Below are 12,018 nucleotides of genomic sequence, written 5' to 3'. Positions count from 1 at the left end.
GAAACGGGTGATGTATATTTGCTAGACTGATGAACAGTTAAAGTGTAGTTGTCCACACATAGGTGCAATAGCTCTATTATGTGAGTCTGAAGCACAATAACAATTTGAAGTGATAACTCGTGCCGATAATTAAATGAGTTGCAACACAGGGAAGCTGTGTTCACGACAAGATGGAGACAGAGACTGGAGGAGGGACAGTAAACATAAGTTAGCACATATTTAGATGTTCATAGAGCTGAAACTCTAAAATTCCAAGTAGAGTAGAATGGATAGTGAAAGAGATGGAATTATCTGGTGGAAATAATTATAGATTAAATAATACCACCAGCAAGTTTGCATTTACGTAGATTGGTATTGATTAACTAGAAACTGTTTGAATTCTGCTCTGAGCTGGATGTAGATGAGAAGATATAATGATTAAGGTCCATACCTTACAGATACAAGGTACTGGGTTTGATTCTGAACTCTGGTTATTGCCTGTAATAGTCTGCAGAGTTATAGGCTAGTATGAAGCTATGAATAGTAAGGGAGAGATTGCCACAGTTTTGGTGCTAATACAGAAAAGCTGTGGTCAGCACAATGTATTTTAGCAGCGGGGATGAAGGAAAGAGCCACAGAAGACTGGCTTCTCGGGCTGCAGGCTCAAGTGTCTGTAATGAGTTTCACACTAAAGGAGATGGGGTGCCTTGATGGAGTTTAAAACAAATAGAGTCCTGAGAAAAAAGACTGGCTCAAGCTTGTACAGACAACCACTTACGTTTAGATAATGTGTGGCAGTGGTGTTCAAGGCAAAGCCTATTAGTAATGAAACAACGTATTTTATTTTATTGAAGCTGCAGACAGGTTTTGTTTTGGTCTGATATGAAGGCAAATATTGGCAGGCCATATTCACGTTGAGCGTGTAGGACACCTTTGCCTATGGCAGCTCTGGCAGAAGGTGAGAGACAGAATAAGAGATAGTTGATTTTGAATCTTAGCTTTTGAATGTGTTCCTGGAAAGTGAGGGTCAAGAAAAATGAAAAAAATAAAGGAAAACGCACCCAAAAGAGGGTCTTAGAGGTAAAATTCCACCTTTATTATGACCAAAAAAAAACACAATATTAAGCACTTTCATCCCTGCAAACTGGGGACTTCAAAAAACTACATTTCTCCTACTTTCTAAAACAATTAAATATCCCTCCATTACACACAACTGGTTAAATCATTAGCCAGTTGAATTACAGAATGCAGTATTATACCTTAATGTAAAGAATTTAAAATAGCCAGTGAAAGAAAGTTAAGGGTCAGGGTCAAGAAAAATATTAATGTATCTGAAGGAGGTGGTACTTTGACTGATAGTTATTTCTATATCAAAGATGTCAAGATGTTTTCAGAATTTTGATGAATGAAAATGTTGACAGAGGGGATCTTCTAAGATATTTTTTGCAGAGAAGGAAATATCTTCTGTACCTCCTTAGGGGAGATTAACCTCCACACTGCATACTTTTCTATATACTACTTTTGAAGTTACTGCAGCTTCAGGAATGAAGATAATCAGAGACCCCAGTTTCAGAGTTTTCATGCCTGACATTCTGCTCTCAAAAGCAAACCTACCAAACTTTCACATATATATATATTTTGTATCTGTTGGCCATATTTCAATCAGATGGCTGAAGACAATTGTCTAGTTAGAGGAAATAATTGTTTTCTGTGTGGGTGAAAATATGTATATGTTTATCTGTATATTTATTTATTTGCCTTTGTTTACCAGGAAAGGCTTCTGCAGAATTGAAATGCCCATTTTCAGCAGAAATGCAAGAAGAGCTCCAAAACAAGGATAGAAATACATTTTTGACAATTCAAAAGAAAAGCAGTCGATAAATATTATTTATGAACCAAAAAAAAAAAAGAAAGGAAAAGAAAAGTAAAGATTAAATATTCTACAATGGAGTACAATGTTGACAGTAATTTTATTGATACCGTTTGATTGACAGGCGCAGATGGTAAATGTGTGCATGAGTCCGAACATCCCTGGGTAGGGCACTATTCCCTTTAACTGGGGATTTGAGATCTCAGAGTTAGTGTATATAATTAGCAGGGAGTTGGAGTGCAGGGGGGGAGGCTTGCCATCCTGCAAAAACACTTAATTTTGGTTTACCCTTCTCTGGGGTAATGCTTGGAGGATGTACAGTATGTGTCAACATTCCGCTTTTTGATTTTTTAACATCGACCAAACTACTGTTGACACTGTACTCCATTCAATGTAATCGAGTACACTGATATGTATATATATATATATACACACACACACACACACACACACACACACACACACACACACACACACACACACACACACACACGCTCGTGCACACACACACATGCACACACACAGTCACATAGTAGCCAGAAATCACATATAAAAAGAAAACAGCACTATACTTTCAGATGACAAATGCACAGATGCAATCATTTCAATATGAGGATTTATCTATATCCCTTTGGAATCTTCTGGACATTGGTATGTGGCTAAGTAAATCCTTGGTAGCATCACTAAAATGTCAAATCCTGCATCAGAGCTATAGACATCTTCTTTATTGCTATTTATAGTGTATAACCAAGGTTTTATAAATGAATATTACCTGATAATAGAGTGTCTCCTTTTGGTCACTGTGATTACTGTCCCATTAAATACCTTTATGGAATGGGTCTGTAGACTGAATAAAGTGTCATGCTTGAGTTGCTTTCACCAACAAAAAGTCTGTCTTTTATACAAATAATGCTCATCAGCACTTTTGTATTGGCCAGCATACCTCTCAACCTCTTAGTGCAAAAAATCTGGATAAAGCCTAAAATAATGGAGGAACAAAGGCCCAAAAAGAGGGGCAAATTTTATATATTGCTCATACAAACTTAGAAAGTTGCTATAATAATGGGTTTTATGTTAGCATGTATTTCCTGAAGGATATCAAGTTGGAAACTCAAATGTATGTCATTATTTCATAAATTCAATCCTCAGTGATTTGCCATAAAACCATTAATTTTATGAGGAACAAACCAAAAATATGAGGCAAAAATCTGGACATTCTGCGAAAACATGGACATTTGAGAGGTATGTTGGTCAGCATTTTTTTTTATGTTATCTTTCTGCCCAAAGTCTGTTCTCCTGATATCCTTATCTGCTGTCACTCTTAGTTCAGTCATACCAACATTTTGGGTTCCAGGCTCACTGATTTAGCTCCCTTAGAAGAATTTATTTAATTTATATAGGCCCTAAGCATCCTATTAAGCTCGTGTTTCCAGTGCATTCCCTTTATCCTCGTGACTCTTATGATCTTGCTGATTATTTGTATAGTCTCTCAGCAGCCAGTGAATTATTACCACAGTGGAGACATTTTTCTGTGAGTTGTACCCTGGTATTCAGTGAATTTGTAGCTGTTAAATGGCAGACCATTATTACTTTGATTCTAATGCAAATGCTTGTGTGGTAGTAGCAAATGACATACTTGCTCGCAATTGTATGTTCCCTCGCTCCCATTGGCCCAGGCCTAGTTAATTACCTAGCCATCCTACTATCCAACCCTGCAGAACTGTACAGCCCTACCAGAACCCTAATTCTAACTCTAAAGCTCCCACTCTGTCCCTAACCCTAACAATAGCACTACCCACTCTAACTTTAAAGTCCTTGATTGCTCCCTAACCCTAAAACCCCACTCATGCTACTTACCCTAAACTCTCCTCCTGCTCCCTAAACATAAAACCCCCTTCCCACTCACTAAACCTAAAGTCCCTGCTCACACCTTAATCCTAAACTCCCCTCCCATTCCCTAAGTTTAAAGCACCCCCTAAACCTTAACCCCCCCTCTCATTTGCTACCTGAAACCCTAACCTGAACTCCCATCCCCTCCAATTCCCTCCCCTCAGCTTCTCAATTTATGTTGCTCAAACTCTACTACTGTGTTTAGGTGAGGTGTGGCAGCTCCAATCTCTCTACATGGCTGTTACACTTCGACAGCACATTTAGTCAGATTTGAGTGTCAGTGGCCTGATATGTTAGCTACAAGATGCCTGAGTCCCTGACTGCAAAAGCAGTGTTTTTTGAGTGCCTGGTAATTGTGTGCTTGTAGTATATCTGTCACGCTTTCCCATCTTTGGTATGTCAAAGATTGTAAATATCTTATTAAAAACTAGGCTCACTACATGTGAAGGTGTAGAAAACACTAGCTCTGTAATGGGAATGTTGAATAATCATCCATGACAACTATTTAACACTTGTTATTGTACACAGTCCCATAATGTCTGTGCTCAAATCCAAAATTGCTCTTTTGGGAGTTCTGGTATCTATATGGGAAACAGTCTGTCATACTGTGTGTTCATCTGGCAAAGCTAACAGTCATTTAACATTTTTCTATGACTCCATCTAAATTGAAAAGCCATATTTTCTAACTTACTATTAACTTACTATCCCTAAATTGGGTTCATAGTGGTATTTCAGTATACATTTATTCTAGACTTATTTAACTTATTTTGGTATCATCAGTATTGAGCCATATAGTAAACACTTTCCAGTTTCAGCTATAGCAGTCTTACCTTGTATTTTCATACCACCTCAATGGGTCTTCATCTAAGGCCTCAGCCTTAATTTAGAGCCAAGTGTCACTATTACACTGTTCTTACACCTTCTGCAAAACAATATCTTTTTATGTTTCTTTCTGTAGCTATCTTAACATCAGTGTCTTAAGAAGAACAAAATAAAAATATTATAATATTTCCTTACTCATCAGCAGCTCTAGCATGTATTTCACCTCTTGGTGTCCACTGAAATCACAGGATGCTAAAAATAATAGGCAGTATTTTCTTTCCATTTTATATGATATTATTAAGTGATCTGGCTGATGTCTAAGGATGATCTCTTTATTCTGAGGAAAGGCTTTGATTTGGGACTGTTAAATATAGCTTGTCTTTGTCTGTGATCTGTAGACAACCTAGTCTAAGGGGAGGCCTGACTTTTATTCTTTAATACAGTTCCTAATGGTCTGTGATCTGTGATTAGTGCTAAGTTTTTCTTAAAAGTATGCTCAGATGCCTAGAAATGATTGCTGTTTTGTTTTATGGCAATAATAGAGAACACTGGACCATGTATAAGTAGTGATCCAGAATGGATATGCCATTATACAAATACTGCTAGAACACATTGTTAAGAGTTTTCTTTTTTCCACTTAAAACATTAGAACAAGTAGTGGGTTACTCATCAACATGCATTTTCTATATATTAAAAAAATATGAAATGCTAATGCCTGTCATTATTTTCTGATTGCAATCCTTAGTGATTTACTAGAAAAAATCTAAACTTTTATGAAGGACGGTATAAATCCATCCATCCATAACCCCCTTTTTTCTCATTTTTGCACATGAGATTGGGGTGTCACATCAACAGTCTGTACAAGTCAAAACTGGGAATGTTACAAGTTAATAGAGCAACAAAGCAACAAATTTTGCATCAATGTGATTTTTTGAGTGAGAAGACTAATAAAATTCTAATGTCTGATATTGTAGAATGACTGTACTCCTCAGTGGTTTACTAAAAAATCAAATATTTTACAAGGAATATGCCAGACTAGGGGTCTTTCAGCAGAGTTGGACAGATGTAGGAATGCTTTAGGTTACTACTTAAGGCGATAAATTATAGTCAGATAATGATTTTTTTTCTTTTAACTTCCTTGCTGGGGTTTTGTCTGATGTTATATTTCATTAAATACTGTATGTGATGCAGTTTAGAATGCTAGGACAAAGGCCAGCAGACTGTGGTATAATGAATGCTTTATTAAAGCATGTATAAATGAAGCTCTGTCAGACCGGTTTCGACTGAAAAAAATTAAATAGCCTTCATCAGTGTAACATGTAAATCCTAAATAGCCTAAAGGCTATTTAATTATTTTCAACCAAAACCGGTCTGACAGAGCTTCATTTATACATGCTTTAATAAAGCATTCATTATACCACAGTCTGCTGGCCTTTGTTTTTGGGTTTGGATTTTCCTTTTTGGGGCCGTGTAGCTGCCGTACTTGCAAGGGTTGTTTTGTTCTACAATGGTAGGGCAGCAACACACAGCTGTCAAACTACACTACTGCTGTAAAATTCTAAGCAGTATGCAAACACATTACCATGGCCCAGTGTTCTCCATCATCACCATCATTTCTACATCAAAGAGGGCTCTGTTTGTATAACTCTGAATGTTAAGTTGTCAATCTCGCCTTCATTCTTGCTGGATGGGTTCGGAGCCGATCCTCGGCTCTGACTCGGCCTATACTAAAACTCGAGAGCTGATTTTACTGGCTCGAGGTACCCTATATCCCATAATGCTAGGCGCCAATTACCCAGATCTCGTTTGCTGCTTTCGCTAGCGAGGTGCTTTTTTTTACCAGCTCTACAGGTCAGTGAAAATTGTCAATTTTTTTTAGGATTTCTCTCCCACTTTTTCAGTAGATTAGTTACTTAGACCCCCCTTAGTATACCACTATTCTGTGGGTCCTCCCTTTAATCCCTATAATCCCTAGAGTTTATCCTTCCCTTGAAGGTTAGGACTTAGGCCTTTCCGTTTTTTTCTCAGTTTCCCTTTTGGGACAGTTATTTTTGTGTGTCTGGGTTATCCTTGACCTTTAATTGTTCATGTGTGAGCGTGTGTGTGTCTGACCTTCCCTTAGGAATTTATCTTTCCTTCGACAGCTTAATGTCTAAAGACACTAAGGTCTCAGGCTTCAAGAAGTGTGACTCGTGCTGTCAGGAAATGTCGCTGACAGACGGTCACACTTCTTGTGTTTACTGCCTGGGACCCCTGCACCTGCAGGACTCTTGTTCTGTCTGCCATGCATTCAGTCCAAGAGTCCTACAGGAGCACAGGAATAAGTTGATTTTGAGGGGTTTATTAAAGCCCGAAGGTTCCCCGGCCAAGCTCTTGCCGGGGAAACCTTCGAAGCCATCCAAACCATCGGCTCCGTGCTCCACGCCTTCGGCTGGTGGCTCACCGACTGCTTCGCTATCGGCTCCGGCTGGAGAGGATACTGCTATGTCGCAGTCTTCTACATTGGCTCTGGCTGGAGCCGATGCTTCCAAGACTTTGATTTCCAAATCGGCTCCGGCTGGAGCCGATGTGTCTACGGCTCCATCGGCACCGTTAGTGGTCTCGCTGCCATCTTCCAGCCATACGAGATCACGGTCTCCATCCCTGGAGTCCATTCACTCGGCTCCGAGATCGCCCTTGCTCTCAGAGCGGAGCCATCGGAGCCATTCCTCTCGGTCTTCCAGGCTATCGGACCATGACCTCGAGAGGGTGGTTAGCAGACTCCTAAAGTCTCAGGCACTAGCCCAAATGCTTCGTAGCCCTTCTCAACAGACAGTGGCTATACACATACCATCTTCGATTCCTCCTCCGACTCTACCCCTGAGCTCAGAGCCGGAGCTTCTCGGAACCACGAACATCGAGACGTTGGAGCCGATACCTCCTCCTTCGGCTCTGTCATCTGCTCCGATCTCTTCCATGGTCCCTTTCTTGGAAGGATCCGGGCACTTGGACTTCCACATCGGCTCTGAGGGGGCGAGTGGCATTGGACCCTTGTCCGACCCCATTCTCCCTCTCGGAGCGTCGGCGTTGGTGAGTTCGGCCCCGACATCGGCTTCGGAGCCGTTCCTCTCGGTGCCGGCTGGGGTTCCTATCTCTTCGGAGCGGGAGCCCTCTGTCCTGCCCGATAGGGGCGCCTTTGAGGACATGAGGAGCATACTGGCCCCCGTGCCTGCTCCACGGTCGGCTCCATCAGCTCCTCCCACTGTAGTGCCTGCTGTGGTCCCTGCCCACTCTCTCATTCCTGACCATAGAGCTCCAAAGCCTCAGGTTTCCCCATTGGGAATATCCTCCTCTTCCAAGGTTTCCCCTGATCCATCAGGTGAACCCCCTTGAAAGAGGACATGTAAGAGGAAGCATGTGGACTCCCCTGAGTCCATCACATCTGATACCGACTTGGATGAGTCGGAAGGGTCCCCATGGTCCCCCTCTGAGGATGTCTCCTTTTCTGACATCCTTGAAATCCTCAAACAGAGGGGGAACTGGTCTACCCTCAATCCTTCCGAGGACGAGTCGGTTTACCTGGAGGCGTTTGGTTCTCGCCCTTCCACCTCCTGGGTGTCTCTGCCTTTTGACCCCCTTATGGAAGTGGTGGCGCGGAAGGCATGGACGGCCCCTGATACGATGGAACCTACCCCACGGAGGCCTTCCAAATTTATCACAGCCCTGTCAGATAAACAGTTTTTAGCTAAAGATGTCCCAGTTGATGCCATGGTGGTGGCTGCAGCCACTAAGAAGGAACTGGCTGATCCTTCAGTACCTATCCATCCTCCTAATAAGGAATCTAGGACTATGGATAGGTACGGCAAGCAGATGTTCTCTTCAGTGACTTTCACCATGCAATCGCTGAATTACTTGTGCCATTTCACCCGCCTTCAAAGAGACATTCTCAAAGAAATGGGTGATGCCCTACAGGATCCAACAGCTGCGGGGTCCCAAGACAAAATCAACTCCCAGCTAGGAACCCTAAATTCGATTGTCAACTCCTCTATGCGGCTTATTTCCTATGCAGCCAATGGAGCGAGTAGAGCCGCAGGCACAGGTGTGGCCTTAAGGCGTCACACCTGGATGCGGCTTTACAACTTTGCAGACCCCTTCAAGGCGTCATTCACTAACTCCCCCTTTGATGGTTCAGCGTTGTTTGGACCTCAAGTGAAGGATGCTTTGACCAGATGCGAACAGGATGGCAAGACTCTCTCTGCCATGGGAGTCCATTTTTCCACCCCATCTAGACCATATCCTAAGGGTCAAAAGGGTGGAAAAATGTGGTTCCGCAAATCACAGGGAGTCACGCCTGACGCAAGAGGTCAGTTCCCCCCTAGAGGCGGGGGGGGACAACAACAGATGCACCCCTAGAGGCAGAGGAGGTCCGCAGAACCAGGGTAGCAGAGAGCCTCTCTCTGATAAACCCTTCCAGCATCCCTGAGAAGCTGCCCGACTGTCCACCTTCGGAGGCAGTCGGGGAAGATTATCGCTGTACCCAAAAGCCTGGCTTTCTCTCACACAAGACAAATGGGTGCAGTCGATTATATCCGAGGGTTACAAAATCCCTTTTATCCACACCCCAACTCAGCCAAAAGGACCCCTCCCAGACGTTCCACCCAATCTAAGGGAACAAGCAGTACTAGAAATATCAAAACTGCTAACAAAAAGAGCCATCCAGCCAGTCCCAGCAGACCAACTAGGATCCGGAATCTACTCAAAGTTCTTTTTGGTACCAAAAAAAACAGGGGACTGGAGGCCAATATTGGATCTCAGCAGACTAAACAAGTCTGTGAAAAGAACAAAGTTCCAGATGGTCATGCTACAGTCCATTCTACCCTTTCTGGGCCAGGACCATTGGATGTGCTCAGTGGACCTTCAGGATGCGTACTATCACATCAAGATGCACAGGTGCTCCAGAAGGTTTCTCCACTTCCGGCTAGGGACCAGTCATTATCAATTCAGGGCCCTGCCCTTTGGTCTCACTACAGCCCCCCGAGTGTTCACCAAATGCATGGCAGTGGTTACGGCTCACCTGAGACGTCAAGGATTCCAGGTGTTTCCATATCTAGACATTTGGCTCCTTACTGCCACCACCAGGCATCAGCTTCTTCTTGCCAGAGATTACACCATTCAGACTTGCAAAGGGCTAGGTATCTCCATAAATTTTGAAAAGTCTGCCTTGTCGCCTTGTCAGTCTATTACTTTCATAGGCACCACTTTGGACAGCTTACAACTCTCAGCAAAGTTAACAGACCAAAGAGTTTTGGATATTCGGAGTCATATGCACATCCTCCTTCAGAGCAAGAGGATCCAGGCCAGATTTGTCCTAAAAGTGTTAGGTCTCATGGCGGCGGCCATCACGCTACTCCCTCTTGCTCATTTCTACATGCGGCTCCTTCAGTGGATGCTATTCTCCCAGTGGTCCTTACACCAGCTTCCTTTGACACACAACATCTTAATAACTCTGTCTTGCAAAAAACACCTATCCTCAAGTCCCTCAGGGCAGACCGTTTGTTCCTTCCCCCCGGTTGCCACGGTCACAATGGATGCCTCTCTGATCGGGTGGGGGGGGGCATTTTCAGGGCAGGATGGTCCAGGGCACATGGCAATTTCTCGAATGCCACCTGCACATAAATGTCCTGGAGATGAGAGCAGTGCTTTTGGCATTGCAAGCCCTCCAAGACTCTCTTCCCTTCGGAACAATTGCAATTCAAACGGACAATATGTCTGTAGTGTGGTATATCAACAAGCAGGGCGGAACCAAGTCCTATCCCCTATGTCGAGAGGCACTCAGACTTTGGCAATGGGCGATCTCTTCTCAGCGGTTTCTGTTAGCAACGCATATCCCCGGGAAGTCCAATATCATAGCGGACAGGTTGAGCAGAGCTATTCTCATGCCACATGAGTGGTCTCTCAAGCAGTCAGTAACAGAGGAGATTTTTCAGAAGTGGGGTCTACCTTGCTGCAATCTTTTTGCAACACCTCAGAACAGCAAGTGCCATGACTTTTTCACTCTATTTCCCCTTCCAGGCCATCCCCCCAGAGATACTCTAGTCCACGATTGGCCTCGGGGACTTCTATACACCTTTCCCCCCTTTCCATTAATCACTCAGTTGATTCAGAAAGCTACCACCCTAAGAGCCAAGATAATCCTCATTGCCCCTTATTGGCCTCGACAAATATGGTTTCTGTTCCTGCATCATTATCTTTTGGAGCAGCCTTGGCATCTGGACCCAGTGCCAGATCTTTTGGTCCACCAGTCGGGACAGCTGCACCAATCCCTTCAATCTGTCAACCTCACAGCTTGGTTGCTCCACTTCCAACCCTAGCCAGGCTTCCCCTTATTTCCAGTTCTGTGTGTGACATTATTATAGCTTCCCTTAAGTCCTCTACCAGAAGGATTTATTCTAGTAAGTGGAAGCATTTTTCCTTCTGGGCAAGGGCTGGGAATATAGATCCCTTTACTGCTCCTATTCAGTCAGTTCTAGATTTCCTAGCCAAACTTTTTCATTCAGGCTCTTCATCCTCTACAGTCAAAGTTCAGTTAGTGGCTATTTCAAACTTTCACATAGGCTTATCGGACTCCAGCATCATGTCCATAAGCTTTGTAAAGCCTTCCTTAAAGGAATCTTTTTACTCAAGCCACCAATCAGAGATCCCCCACCGCAGTGGGACTTAAATTTAGTCTTAACATCCTTTATTCTCCCACCATTTGAACCTGTGGCTTCTTGTCCTTTGAAATTGCTCTCTTGGAAAACTCTCTTCCTAGTCACCATAACATCTGCTAGGAGATTATCAGAACTTCATGCTCTTTGCATTCGTCCCCCTTATCTAGTTTTCCACAAAGACAGAGTCTCTCTCAGGACTAACCCGTCCTTTTTACCCAAGGTAGCTTCTGAGGCAAATTTAAATCAAACTATTGATCTCCCAGTTTTCTTCCCTAACTACTCCAAAATTGCATTGTCTGGATGGTCATCGTCAACTCCATTACTATCTGGACAGAACTAAACAAACCAGGAAATCTGAACAACTATTTCTGTCCTATGCAGAAGGTAAGAAGGGCCTTCCAGTATCCAAAGTAACCCTTTCTAGATGGCTGTCCTCTGTGATTACCCTTATCTATAAGCTCAGACATCAAGAATTACCTTCTAGGCCAAGAGCCCATTCAACCAGAGCGCTAGCTACGTCAACAGCCTTTCAAGCTAGACTGCCAATAGATTCTATTTGTGTGGCAGCCACATGGGCTTCTCCTCATACTTTTATCTCACACTACAAATTAGACATGGCCTCCAGAAACAGGGCAAATTTTGGTTCTACCGTTCTCAAGAGTCTGTTCCGATGAGCCACCCGGGATGAAGGTGCTAGGGACGCGGTTCCATCCAGCAAGAATGAAGGCGAGATTGACAACTTAACATTGAGAAGTTATGTACCTACCA

The 12,018-nt window shown here is 43.1% G+C and overlaps 1 protein-coding gene across 1 annotated transcript in view; it reads right to left on the bottom strand.

The window, feature by feature from the left end:
- The window catches only part of LOC122801213 (5-hydroxytryptamine receptor 3C-like), a 288,751-nt gene extending 281,191 nt beyond the window's left edge, over window positions 1-7,560 (bottom strand). Inside the window, exon 1 of the mRNA XM_044070766.1 lies at window positions 7,479-7,560. Within this exon, the coding sequence (XP_043926701.1) occupies window positions 7,479-7,560 (82 nt within the window). The remainder of the gene's footprint in view (window positions 1-7,478) is intronic.
- Window positions 7,561-12,018: the final 4,458 nt, after the last annotated feature.

The sequence above is a fragment of the Protopterus annectens genome, chromosome 4.part1 (genome assembly GCF_019279795.1).
Source record: "Protopterus annectens isolate FY-2018-M chromosome 4.part1, PAN1.0, whole genome shotgun sequence".
Lineage (NCBI taxonomy): Eukaryota > Metazoa > Chordata > Ceratodontiformes > Protopteridae > Protopterus > Protopterus annectens.
Note: the sequence above shows the minus strand (reverse complement) of the source record. Positions and strands in the feature narration are given on the sequence as shown.